Source organism: Bufo bufo, chromosome 10, assembly GCF_905171765.1.
Source record: "Bufo bufo chromosome 10, aBufBuf1.1, whole genome shotgun sequence".
NCBI lineage: Eukaryota > Metazoa > Chordata > Amphibia > Anura > Bufonidae > Bufo > Bufo bufo.
In genome coordinates, this window is record NC_053398.1 from 131,777,512 (window position 1) to 131,791,902 (window position 14,391).

General features: G+C 46.0%; 1 protein-coding gene across 2 annotated transcripts in view; it reads right to left on the reverse strand.

Annotated features, from left to right (window-relative positions):
• The window catches only part of DPY19L3 (dpy-19 like C-mannosyltransferase 3), a 43,513-nt gene that overhangs the window by 12,881 nt on the left and 16,241 nt on the right, over positions 1 to 14,391 (reverse strand). For both annotated transcript variants that reach the window (XM_040409951.1, XM_040409952.1), the window contains exons 5-15: positions 12,480 to 12,601; positions 10,910 to 11,055; positions 9,556 to 9,679; positions 8,618 to 8,752; positions 6,469 to 6,600; positions 5,874 to 5,975; positions 4,713 to 4,783; positions 4,378 to 4,536; positions 3,372 to 3,494; positions 1,467 to 1,578; positions 1,076 to 1,132 (exon numbers count right to left, since the gene is read on the reverse strand). In XM_040409951.1, the coding sequence (XP_040265885.1) occupies positions 1,076 to 1,132; positions 1,467 to 1,578; positions 3,372 to 3,494; positions 4,378 to 4,536; positions 4,713 to 4,783; positions 5,874 to 5,975; positions 6,469 to 6,600; positions 8,618 to 8,752; positions 9,556 to 9,679; positions 10,910 to 11,055; positions 12,480 to 12,601 (1,283 nt within the window). The remainder of the gene's footprint in view (positions 1 to 1,075; positions 1,133 to 1,466; positions 1,579 to 3,371; positions 3,495 to 4,377; positions 4,537 to 4,712; positions 4,784 to 5,873; positions 5,976 to 6,468; positions 6,601 to 8,617; positions 8,753 to 9,555; positions 9,680 to 10,909; positions 11,056 to 12,479; positions 12,602 to 14,391) is intronic.

Sequence of the window (14,391 nt, forward strand, 5' to 3'; positions counted from 1 at the left end):
CCCCTCTAATGGTCTTCCAACAGTCTTGAAGGAGTTCCCAGAGATGCTTCGCACTTGTTGGCCCTTTTGCCTTCACTCTGCGGTCCAGCTCACCCCAAACCATCTCGATTGGGTTCAGGTCCGGTGACTGTGGAGGCCAGGTCATCTGGCGCAGCACCCCATCACTCTCCTTCATGGTCAAATAGCCCTTACTTTCAAAGTTTTCCCAATTTTTCGGCTGACTGACTGACCTTCATTTATTAAAGTAATGATGGCCACTCGTTTTTCTTTACTTAGCTGCTTTTTTCTTGCCATAATACAAATTCTAACAGTCTATTCAGTAGGACTATCAGCTGTGTATCCACATGACTTCTCCTCAATGACACTGATGGTCCCAACCCCATTTATAAGGCAAGAAATCCCACTTATTAAACCTGACAGGGCACACCTGTGAAGTAAAAACCATTTCAGGGGACTACCTCTTGAAGCTCATCAAGAGAATGCCAAGAGTGTGCAAAGCAGTAATCAAAGCAAAAGGTGGCTACTTTGAAGAACCTAGAATATGACATATTTTCTGTTGTTTCACACTTGTTTGTTATGTATATAATTCCACATGTGTTAATTCATAGTTTTGATGCCTTCAGTGTGAATCTACAATTTTCATAGTCATGAAAATAAAGAAAACTCTTTGAATGAGAAGGTGTGTCCAAACTTTTGGTCTGCATGGCCACCACCCTAGGTATGTCTGCATGACCATCACCCCAGGTATGTCTGCATGACCATCACGCCAGGTATGTCTGCATGACCATCACGCCAGGTATGTCTGCATGACCATCACCCCAGGTATGTCTGCATGACCATCACCCCAGGTATGTCTGCATGACCATCACCCCAGGTATGTCTGCATGACCATCACCCCAGGTATGTCTGCATGACCATCACCCCAGGTATGTCTGCATGACCATCACCCCAGGTATGTCTGCATGTTTGCAGAGACTATTTGGACTGTTTCCCTAAGAAGCATACAGTTCCTCAATAGAAGGGGCAGGAATAAAGAATCTTATTAGTATATCCATGGAGTAAGAAGTACACCCACCTTGTATACCACAGCAACAACCACCAGTATAGATGCAGAATATCGGAGAGCACTAGTCTGGAAAATAATTAATTCTCATAAATCAATTGTCTCCAACCCATGGCTCTGCAGCTGCTGATAACTACAACTCCCAGCATGATCTAAAAGATAGCTAATGAGACCTGATGTGAAGAAATGGAAAACTTTTACTTGCGTCTATGTAATCGGTGAAATGTGACTCGATGCTGCCATCTAGTGCACTGCAACAGAATTACAATCTCAAGATCTCTACCTGTAAATCTGCAGGTAACTACTCATTCCTTTCTGTGTTGGAAAAATCATGCGCTTAAAGCAATGCTTCAACCTTAAGAACCATATTAACTATAACAGCAAAGTGAATGCTAGTACTAACCCTCTGTGGTGTGTGCAGGCGCAGCAGTCTCAGTGCAGCTCCCCAAATCTCCATACTGGCAAGGCCAAAGGAAGCAAGCACGCACATGTGGGAAGTCCAGAGGTATTTCATTCTGCAACACAACAGGTAAATGTACAGGTACAGATGTAGCGGAGCTAAAATTGACTCTGGTGACACGTGGCACAGAGTTATCTTGGTTATCTCGTGACAAAAACCATTCAAATCCATTGAAAAGTTAGTGGTCTTTTTCTTGCCATTCTTTATTTCATGCGTTAACCATCAAGTTTAGCTCGGCAGCATCTGTATTTTTAATGATAACATGCTGGTCCTTTAGATTGGTTGCTATGAATATCTTTACCTTTTTCTTTGTAGCAGGTTTGATAAATCTGCCCCAATGTTCACAGTATCCAGGTGTATAAAGTATACACTACTTACAAAAAGTTAGGGATATTTGGCTTGTGGGTGAAATTTCAGGAGGAACCTAAAATGCCCTCTAACCTTTACAGGTGAACTTAAGGTGACCTTCTCTAAACTTCTGAATGCACATGTCCAACTGTTCAATGTTTTAGGACTTTTTGCACAACTTGCTGTTCTCCAACAAGGAGCTTAACAGCAAAATTCATGAATTGCCCAATAAATTTCCTGGTTCATTTAGAATTGGTATTTAAACAGTCCTCCTCATCATGATGCTCACATTTTGACATCATGAGACTAAGACGACTCCTAATAATTGATCAATAGTACCTCGCCATTGCGAGGCTTCAAGCAGGAGGTTCTCAGATGGAAGTGGCCACTGAGCTTAGAGTGTCACAGAGTGCCATCATCAGGTTGTCACAGAGATACAGAGAGACTGGAAGAGTCACAGAAACTCATAGAAGTGGACGTCCTTTGGCCACATCCCACACTTCTCACTGCTTCATGCCCTACGGAACTGGACAATGAATGCCACACAACTCCAGGCACATTTAAGGGAGGTGAGAGGCACCCAAAAGTCACGTCAGACCATTTGAAACCGTTTATATCAGCGAGGTCTGCATGCTAGACAACCTGCAAGGGTACCTGACCGCATCACCAGGCACAGGCATCATTGTCTTGCATGGGCCAAGGAGCATCAGTGCTGTTCACTGGTGAAAGTCGATTCACGCTGAGCAGAAATGATGGCTGTCAACACTGTTGGAGACGTCAAGAAGAGCGCTCTAGATCAGCCACTGTTGTTACCAGACGAGCCTTTGGTATTGTTACAGTGTGGGCAGGTGTGTTAGTCAATACAGAACTGCCCTACACTTTGTGAATGGTCCAGTGACAAGCCCATACTACTTGAAGAACATCATTAATCCAGTCATTGTGCCTCTTCATGAACAACACAGGCCTAATTTCATGTTCCTGGACGACAATGCGCCAGCTCATCGAGGTTGCATCATTAGGCAACGGCTGCTGGAGACTGGGGGACCTCAAATTGAGTGGTCTGTACTTTCTCCAGACCTGAATACCATTGAAAACCTATGGGATCAGCCGAGTCGCCATATAGAGGCTCGTAACTCTGTACCCCAGAACCTCAATGACCTGAAAGCCGCCCTTCAAGAAGAGTGGGATGCCATGCCTCAGCAGACAATAAGTCGACTTGTGAACAGCAGGAGACGTCATTGTCAAGCTGTAACTGATGCTCGAGGCCACATGACAAGTTATTGAGACACTGACATTTTGGGGGGGGGGGGGGGGGTTTGGCTTTTGTTTCAATAAATTGTTGGAGATGAGGAAGTCACCATTGCTGCTTCTACTTAAATGTCCTACTTTCATGATATAATATCACTGTAGCGTGAACTTTTTTACGTTTTCCATAAATTTCACCCGAAAGCCAAATATCCCTAACTTTTTGTGAGAAGTGTACATGCAGGACGGGCTCACCTCATAGTGCTGATGGCCAGGCCCCCGAACAGAATGCTGTGCATCAGGTTGTAGGCAACGTCTGCTCTTACTAAGCACGTCTTCTGTTCTTGCTGATTCATCTTTTTAGAAGTTGATGGATTACTGCAAATCAAACAAAAATCTTTATAAAGTGACTAAGTCGGTTTCAAAGTATGACGTAGAAAGGAAAAGAATCCCGCTTCAGCAGACATTTCAAGGGTGACGGGGGCCCTTGCACAAGAACAGTGTAAAGGCCGCTTGCTCTCTAATAGCTCCTCACAGAGTAATTATAAGCTGTGAAACTCCTTACCTCAGGGCAGTCTGATAAACCTCAGTAAGATGCTTTTAAAGTGGCAGTAGGCCCACCTACCTATTGGGACCCCAGGCCGGTGGCTCAAATCGCGAATGTGATGTGTCCATTTCAAGTCTATACAGAGGAACATGGAGCTCCCGTGGCACCGTACTACAGAGCTGTAAAGACTTCATGTGGGAGACCACTGCATGTGTGACTCCATTTACTTTTATGGGACTACTGAGTACAGCACCTGCAGCAGTCCCAAAGAAGTGAATGAACGGGTGGTCACGCGTGCAGTCCGCTTTTCCATTCTCTTGCAGCATTCAGCGACACTTGCGGACCCCCATTCTTCTGATCGCTGTGGTACCAGCAGTAGGACCCACATCGATGAAACACTTATTCCCTATGCTGTAAATAGGAGATAGGTGTTACTAGTGGATTGGGCAGAATTAGACAGACATGGCGGCTTCTGTCCAGGAACAAAGTCCCGCCTGTCCATGGGATGGGTCTGGTTTTGCATTTTACTGCAGCTCCACTGAAGTGACTGAAGCTTAGATCCAATAACACACATAATAGTGAAAGATAGGACATGTCATTCAAGTCAATGGGTCCGCACCGCAGCACGGTAGTCCACTACACAGGCATGGCGACCGTCCGGTCATGTGAATGAGCCCTTAGACAGTGTCACTGACCAAAAATAACATGAATTACCTGAGGTTGTAGAACACAGTGATGGCGGTCACGATGATTAAGAAGAAGAGAATGATAACATAGGGGTAGAGTAGAAAAGAGTCCGACAGTCTCCCAAATGTGTCCAGTGGCAGTAGCTGGAATGGTTCCTCACAAAGGTAAAGTTTGGCATCGAAGTCTCTACAAGAAGCAATAGGCCGTATAAGACATCACGGTCCTTACAGGACAATTATCAGACTAGTCTATAGGTTGGTCCTGGAAAAGGGCAGCATCCAATATAAAGACATAAACACTGGGAACTTTGGTGCGCCCTGTACCTGCGACATGCATCGTCAAGTGCTCATCCACTAATGTACCTCAGTTTAAAGCCCATCTTTGCCTGTATGAACTTGAAGATATGTTCATCCGACTGCAGGTTGAGAGCTTTCTGTTGGGGAAATAAATCTTTAGTTATCTGCAATTTGGAAAACGGACATCAAATCTTTAAATTAATGTAATTTAGTGAGAGAAGTTTAAATGGAACGTCCAAGAAATGGACATTTACCCCCCAAATCTGCCCCATATAAAAGAAATATATAAATACTCTTACCATTAAAAGTAACCCTGCCCCGTGGCACCTTCAGTTCGTGTGGGCATGTATATGACACCTGGCCAGTGACATCACTATGGAGGGAAACACCCTGTGGCCTATGTATATACCGACCAGGAACGTGGGACAGGAGGTGAATTTTAATGGTGAGTATTTTACAGGTTTTTTTTTAGCTATTCTTTGCAGATTTCTGCCATTTTGCATTTACAGAAGGGTAAGGCCTCGTTCACTCTTCAGTGTTTGGTCAGTGATTTCCATTAGTGATTTGTGGGCCAAAACCAGGTGTGGGTCAAAACCACAGAACAACGTATCTCTGTGTAGGCTGCACTTCTGGTTTTGGCTCACAAATCACTGACCAAACACTGAAGTGCGAATGAGGCCTAAATGCGGAGATTATAGCAGCAGGCCACAACTGAAGGCAGTGGTCAGAAAAGCTACCTCTTGGCTCACAGCTATCCTCACAGCTCCCTCATAAGAGGCTGTAAGATACCTGTAGTGCTGATTATGTCTTGTGGAGCCAACAGATTGAAATCCAACCTGTCTCATCCATAGATTCCCCCAATAAACAAGTCATGAAATAGTCAAGCTGTTCCCAAAGACAGAAGATTCTTCCGAGATAAGTGTGTAGCCAGCTTAAAGGTATTATCCCACCACCAATGCAGCACAGAAGCTCCAGCGACCACAAGAGGCCTGCCCATGACTGCTGCAACCAATTGGTGGCCTCAGAGGTCACATGGCATACTACTGGCATCATGGCTCTCAGCATGGCACATGACCACTGAGGCCACAGTCTGGAGGGGACTGCTGGAGCTCCTGCGCTGGATCTGTGATGAAATGATGATGTGTAGTTTGTCCGATGGCTTTTGCTGCTGCTTTTATTATGACTTTTTTCAGAAGATGGCTATTCCTTACATAACTATCTATTTACCTTCACCAACACATTGATCACCGCAGTGAGACACAGGACGATCGCTACGTGAACACACAGGCTCCAGATCCTTCTGTGAAGACGACCACTTTTAAGATTTTTCTAAAAGAAAAAATATATAAATTTGGCGATTATTTTCCAGATTATCAGACTTTGTGGACTACTGAATACCACTGGATTGTATGTAGCAACACTTCAATAGTTCATGAGAAGTGTGATGCCGGATGAAATGATTTTCCATGTCACGTCCTGCTGGCCTCTGTGCGCACTGGCAGAATTTTGGGTATGTCTTCCATGGATGTTTCTGATGTATGTGACTCTATAGGCATACAGTGGCATGTCACCCATAGACTCCATGTTAAAAAACAAAACAAAAAAAGACGGTATACATTTTTTACTGGATGCCTATGTATAGAATAGCACAACTAACTGCTAAACCACAAAAAACAGGTATACAACATATACTGGACTGACAGAGGGCAGTTTGAAGTATAGACCTAGCACATAGGCCACCTGACGTGTGAATCCATTCTAATCTAGTTCTGGTTTTCATTACCAGTACATATAAAGAACCCCCCGGTGACACGCTGCTCACCTGTATCTTTTGGGCTATAACCACTGCCAAGATGAAGCTGAGGAGCAGAGACCCTAGAATCATGGTGTTGAAGAACTGCAGAACACACACCAGGACCAGGCTTGCAGCTTGGATCATGTACAGACTCCTTACCTGGAACGACATAACGCCAGAGGGGCCCAGAATAAAAATGGAGAATATCTCAGTCTTCATGCACCACAATCAGACATATTAAAGGGTTATCTTGGGAGTTTTACACTGTGGATCAGTATCTGATCGGTGGCGGTCCAACACCCGGGACCCCCATCAATCAGCTGTTTGAGAGAGGAAGCGGTGCTCACAGTAGCGCCATGGCCGTCTCTCAGCGACGTTATGGGGCCGAGCTGCAATACAAAGCACAGCCACTATACAATGTACGGCACTGTGCTTTGCCACTGTCAACACCGATGTCCTCTCAAATGGCTGATTGGCAGGGGGCCCGGGTGTCGGACCCCGATGATCAGATACTAAAACTCCAGGAAAACCTCTTTACACAGTTACGGGGTAACATAAGGTCTTGTGTGACTAAAGCTGAATGACTATATGACTTCCTCAGCTTTCTGATAGATTTCTATTCCTCCCCACTTTCAAGATCTCTGCTTTGCTCTCAGTGAATGCAAACCTTGTTCACATCCAGTTGTGTCAATGTCCATTCACTGACAAATACCACTGAAAGTTGTAGGACTTTTTAGCATACAAGGATGCGTACATATGCAGTTACAGTCATAGCTTCTACATGCATGCCATCTCCATTACCTTCACAGGGAGTCGCCGGCTGCAGCAATGGATAAGGACTGTGTAAAGCACAGCGGGCAACAACGTTATCCAGTCAATGATGAAGGAATATTAGGTAATGCTCGATTCACAATTAAGGCTACTTTCACGCTGGCGTTTTGTCTTTCCGTTTGTGAGATCCGTTCAGGGATCTCACAAGCGGCCCAAAATGGATCAGTTTTGCCCTAATGCATTCTGAATGGAAAAGGATCCGCTCAGAATGCATCAGTTTGCCTCCGTTCCCTCTCCATTTTGCTTTGGAGGCTGCTTGCAGCGTTTTGGTGTCCGTCTGATGAAACTGAGCCAAACTGATCCGTTCTGACACACAATGTAAGTCAATGGGGACGGATCCGTTTTCTATGACACAATCTGGCACAATAGAAAACGGATCCGTCCTCCATTGCCTTTCAATGGAGTTCTTGACGGATCAGTTTTGGCTATGTTAAAGATAATACAAACGGATCCGTTCTGAACGGACGCATGCGGTTGCATTATCTGAACGGATCCGTCTGTGCAGATCCATGACGGATCCGCACCAAACGCGAGTGTGAAAGTAGCCTAACCTGCATTCTTACTGGTATCCGGCCCCACTAAGTCCACCATCCCTAAGGAAGGAGAACAACTTTTTTCCCCTCTGAAACGCGTTAGGTTGGAGCGTCCCAGTCATCAGGACTACACGAGTGGCAACTCTCCGCTCAGCCAGACTATCCATGTTTCATCTCTCTTTTTTCTTATATCTCCAGCATGTTGCATTCACAGGATTACCTTCCAGCATTGGAGAATATGCACTTATTAGTGACTTTGATTTAAACTCATCCATTCTGGATTCCCACAGTCCGTCATCCTTGGTCATCGTGAGCACCTTTCTCTGGACTGCATGCACGCCGTAGTGGACTTGTAGGGCCACATACCGGTACGCTCAGCGCAGGAGTGCAGGTTAGTGCTGAATCAGGCACCATCTAATATTCCTTCATCCAGGTTACAGCCCGCCCAGGAACTCCAGCTGGCAGCGCGTCCATCTTATTTGCGCATACGGTGGTGTGTTTTGAGAGGTGGGTGCTACATTTTGGCAGCGTGACGGTATATTTGTATCTTTCATTCAATGGGTTTCATTTGTGGTGTACGGATACCACCCTGTATTGTCTGCAGTTCCCACTGAGGATGTGGGTGCAACTCATTCCTTGCACCCTGCCACCTCACTGGTATTATTGTAAACTAGATCTACCTATACCCATTTCTGTGCTGACGCTTGGTATCGATTCCTTATCCATTCAGTACCCATGAGTGCACTTCATGCAATACAGCGAGTCCTAACGTTACACGACCCACGAAGCATTCAGCTGACTGTTGGCCTTACCTTGTTGGTGGGTATCAAGTCCAGACAGTCCAAAGCGAAGAGAGCGAGACCTTGTATGAGGAGAACAAACTGGTTGAACTGCCAGGTAAGACTGAAGAAGAACGTCGAGATGAACACTACAAGAAGGGACAGTCTCTGGATAGGAATATGAAATTAAACCAACATATAAAAGAAAGATAAAGAGAAAGCGGGAAACAAGTCATAAACGGCTATTCTTGAAGACTCTGGGGCGACATCGGCTTTACGGATATTACCGGAGGTTCCGTTCTATCGCTCTACAATATGCAGACGGCCCAGTGGCTGAGACAGCTCGTCATCCGGACTCAGGTACTGGTCTGCTGAAGACATCTGGTTCATTGCCATCAGAAGAAAATACTTTAAAGAGGTTGCCCAGTTTGGAAAACTCTACATTCTATTAGTGAATTCTGAATTTATGGGGGGGGGGGGGTCCTCTGCTCCGGACCCTCATCTCTTGGCCAGACTTAGAAAGAGTTACTAAGAGCGTCTCTCTGGTGGACCCGTCCTGTCCTGATGAGAATGGACACTGTGTAATGCTTCATTTCTCCAGTGGAAGCACTACAGGGAAAATGAACACTTACTGCCAGGTTTCCCGTAGATTACAGATTATCACTGGGGACCCCAGCACAGGTGTCGGAGGGCCCTTCTAACTGTCCAAAGTGGAGGACCCCTTTAAGAAGTTTTTCCTGCATGATGTCCACATTGAGAAACTTTGAAGCCGTAGTACACCCCCCCCCCCCCCCCCCCCCCGCGGCCCTTTCTATGTCGGGCTCTGCTGTTCCGGGTCCACAGTGTACTATACTGACACATCGTCCATGTACCTTCCTCCTCAGATAATAATCTACAGCGAGTGAAATACTTATGACAACGGTCAATGCAACAACCAGCCTCTCACATGCAATACTCTACATTATACTTACAGTTTTTAATGATGTGAGCCCAGGGCGGAGGAAATAGGATATTCCTGCAATCTGAACGGCAAAGAACGGGAGAGCCCAGTTTTCTCTAAGAGGAATGGTAAACTCAACCCGGGTGGTGTCACTTCTGTCCAAGGAAAAGGAAACAGTCAGAGCAGATCTATCCAGAGGTGAGAACACTTCCATAGAAGGTCCTAATACACATCATGGAACTACTGTAATGGCTGGATAGACACAGAATAGATATCATGTATCTGTCTACTCACCTGCATGCCCGCACTCAGCGACCCTTTCCAGGTGTAATGAGGGGGATGCAGGCGACTACAAGAATAAAAAGCACTTTGGAGCTACCCAGCCATTACAGAAGTTTGGGGGGTTTCCATGGTGACAAATTCCCTTTTTTAAACTTTCAACAACAGATCTTTAGATGCTGACCACTCGATAATGGAGAGTCGCTCTGTACCCATGTCATTATTGGAGCTAGAATGACAGCAAATTAATTATTACCCCGTTTTCAAAGAAACACATATACAAAAGATCAAGAGATACGAAGCGGATATGTCTGGAATGTGACTGACATCTACAACCCCAAAATGTGGGTGGGTCCCCCTTCCACCAGAGAGAGGCGGCTGCTACATCCACATGGGGAATGAATATAGAGGCGGACACGCATGTCAATGGCTCTTTCCACTCCAAGGGTCCCTCGTTCTGGAGATAGGTGCAGGTCCTAGAGGTGGGACCCACATCAGTCAGTTACGGTATATCCTGTGGCTATGCCATAAATGTCTAAGCTGGGAATACCCCTTTAAGGAGTAGGTATTTCTTGTTTGCATCTCCTGTATAATTGTTTATTCAGAACCAGGATGACAACCACTTTGGCTACCGTTACAGCTCCCTGAGTAGTTGTCACCCAGCTTTCTTAGGGCCCTGAATGGCAAATCCTGCGGAAATAATGTCACAACATCATAGGTGGGAATACTCCTTTAAAGAGAATGTATTTCTTCCTTATATCTCTTGTATATTTCTTTCTTTGGAACCTGGATGACAACCATTTTGGCTACCATGACGGCTCCCAAAGTTGCTGTCATCCAGTTTTCCAAGGGACCTAAAGGGCAAACCCTATGGAAATGCTATAAATGTCTAAAGTGGGAATACCCCTTTAATACTACCCATCTATAATCAGACTCTTCCCTAGAAGAGCTTGTAGATTTCCTATGTCTGTGAGGAAAGGTTCGGCAGTGCATAGACCCAGAGAGTTCCACATAAAACCCTCCCTCTCCCTGTGAAGCCGTGACACGATGCGGGGCAGCTGTTCAATGGCTTCCGACAATCATTCGCCGCCCGAGCTGAACCTTACCTGTTAACAATGTACCATAAAGCTGCTAATGATCCAGAAAGCCACGTCCCGCTGAGCAGCCAGCTGTTAATGTACAGAGCCGCCACGTACACCGCCTGAAGGCCGAAGAGTGTGTAAATGTAGAAGTACACCGGCTCCAGGTGACTCTGCCGAATACAAGACGGATAAAGAAATACAGGTGTAAAGGAGTCTCTGGTCGTAGAATCCCCTCTACTGCATCCCAGTATTAGCAATGGACTTCTCTGGCTGTGGGGTGTACAGAGAATCGCTTCATGGATGGCTCAATTCTCAGCATGAAAACACTGCAGCTATTCACTTCACAAAGCTTCATTTCCAGACCTGTGTGTGATGGACATATGAGAGCTCAGATGTGGTGCAGAATTAGTCCTGACCATGGCCCTGCACCATGTCCGAGAGCTGAACGTCTAATAAAAAAGATCTGCAACTTGCTCATATGCATTCTTCATCATTTTCAAGATCTCTGTTTGCTGTCAGTGCATGGAAACACTTTTGTTTATATGCTAAGCCTGAGATCCCATTCAGACCTAATACTGCTGACAGCTGAGGGTTTGCTGCACTGAAATACATGGCCAGGGCAGAAGAGGGGGATTCATGCTGCTGATGGATCCTGTATACAACCTCTCACCTACGAGAAGTGTAAGGTCCATAAGTTTGTAGACGTAAATAAAGTGACTATTCAATGACAGCAATCAGTAATCTTAAAAATGGTGTATATATTAGAAAGTTGCAGATTATTTTTGTTTATTATGCAGTAAAAAGGGGTTCTCCGGGAATAATAATTTATTTTGGCAAGTGCCCCAGCCCAGAAGATTCATACCTTCCTGCTGCTACCGCCCACTGCGCTGCCTCTCGCATGTTCATGTTCCGTTCCCGCATGGTGTTTACATCTGCCACAGCATAGGCATATGGTCACATGCTCCACTGCAGCCAATGACTGGCTTCAGCGGTGACATGGCCACAAGCAGCCGCTGAAGCTAGTGATTGACTTCAATAAGCCATGTGACTGTGCCTATGCTGTGGCGAATCTCCTGTTCACGGAGGCAGGCTGCGGGCACTAGCAAGAAAAAGTATTCCCGGCGAACCCCTTGTTATTCCCATCTTATCAAGTGTTGGCATATCACTAGGATGAGGTGAGTGTCTGACCTCTGGCACCCCCACAAGGAGAAGGAGACCCTGGTGAGGATTTAGTACTGCCTCCTCCCTGCACAGATAAACCCCGGCCACTTACTGTGCGGGAGTCCAAGTAGATGGCGCCAGACACAGTCCCCAAGAAGGGATGCAACTAAACCAGCACTAGTGTCCAATCAGTCTCAGGATCATGGGCGTGGATGGATCCCCACCAGTCATGAAGTGATGGCATATGCCATTACTTTATAAGATGGGAATACTCCGCTAGGCTTTATTCTTTTATAGCCCGTAAATGGGGGGCACAACCATAAAAACTGTTATAAAAATGGCTCAGCGGCACCTGGAGGGGGAGGGAGAGGGAGGGGGGCATTTTGTAATTTAGTCCCTCTGACCTAATCCTGGTCAGGAGATAATCACTTACCCACAAGTTAAGGGCCTGGTAGATCACTGCGAGGAGAACCTCCTGGTATACATTCATTCTTTGCAGAATATTAATGGTTCTCATTGACTCCGTTTTATTGTCATAGATCAGGTCGGTGACACCTGCAGACGGAGTACACAAAGAAGGTGCTGTCAGGGGTCGTCCTGTGAATCACTTTTATACCAAAGGTCTAGAAAGACTACAGGGGTTTTCTGGGATCAGCATATCCTTTGGATAGGTCATCAATATCAGATCGGCAGAGATCCAACTCTGACACCCCCTCGCCGATCAGCTGGGGGACACCTCTTCATTGCTACCTTGGGCCGTCTACCTGCCAAAAATATAGTGGAAGTGGTGCAGGGTAATACTGCTGCTTCTTCCCATTCAAGTCTGCCCTGGTGCTGCTGGGGGGTAAGATCCGAATCAGTCTCCTTCATCCTCGAACAGCAGAGAACTTATGGCGTCTTAAGGAGTCTTCTCAGCTATACTGCCATACAGCAAAAAGCTATTTCTATTGGCTTCTCTGCAGTGAACGGAGGATCTGGCCGCGGGAGTGACAGGACCATGTAATCATTTTCATTTTTATGACCGGCACAATGATATTTACTGGTGGGACACCCCTTTTAAGACGATCCACAGTGAGGTTTTTATCTTACATCTCATAGATTGTGATCTAATGAGGGAAGTACAAATAAAGAGAAAAACTGTAGAGCAGTGGTCTGCAATCCGTGGCTCTCCGGGAGTTGTTACACTACAACTCCTAACAGGCTGAGGCCTATTTGGCACTGAAACCAGACTGTTTCTGCTTTGAAGCGGGGTGCAAAAGCTATTATTAGAGCGCTGCCAAATCCACACGAGAATCCAGCAGCTGCCTGTTAAAGGGGTTATCTCCTCTGAGACATTGGTGGCATCGCTAGGATATGCCACCAATGTTAGATAGGTGCCACCAACGTCAGAGACCTGCACCTATCTCCAGAACGGGCCCCAGAAAGTGAAGGAGATCGCACCGCTTATTCCTGGCATTCTCTCCATTAATTTCTATGGGAGTTCTGAAAATATCCAAGCAAACAATAAATGGAGAGCGCACTGCGCAGCCACCACTCCATTCGCTTCTATGGGAATGCCGAACCAGTGCTCAGCTATTTCAGTCAGTCCCGAAGAAATGAATGGAGGGCGGCTGCTGTCTGCTCACTTCAGGGGTCGTGGGACCTGCACCTATCTAACATTGGTGGCATATACTAACAAAATGCCACCAATGTCTCAGATGAGGCAAGCCCTTTAAGCTGGCCAGACATCAGAATTTGGCAGCATTCACCGACTGATCAAACCTGATCGTCCTCCAAGGTTTCCCGCCGATTCTTTCCCCAGAGATGGGAGTTATCAGAGACAGCGACAGAGACTATCTACCTCCCTCCATTCAAGAGGAATTAGGCTACTTTCACACTTGCGTCCGGCAATCCGGATGCATTTGTCAGATGGATCCGGATCCGTCTGACAAATGCATTAAAATACCGGATCCGTCTATCCGGTGTCATCCGGAAAAACGGATCCGGTATTTATTTTTTTAAAGATTTAAAGGTCTGCGCATGCGCGGACCGGAAGAACGGATCCGTCAATGCAGCAATTTTAATGCCGGCACTAATACATTTCAATGGAAATTAATGCCGGATCCGGCAAGTGTTCAGGATTTTTGGCCGGAGAGAAAAATGGGACTGAACTGATGCATCCTGAACGGATTGCTCTCCATTTAGAATGCATTAGGATAAAACTGATCACTCCTAGGACGGAACTCGATACCGGAAAAGAAAAGCGCTGGTGTGAAAGCACCCTTCGTAAAGACAGCGGCCTGTGAAATGTCCAGCTTTCTACGGAAAGTTACTTGTGGAATAAACCAATTTGCCTTAGTGATCAG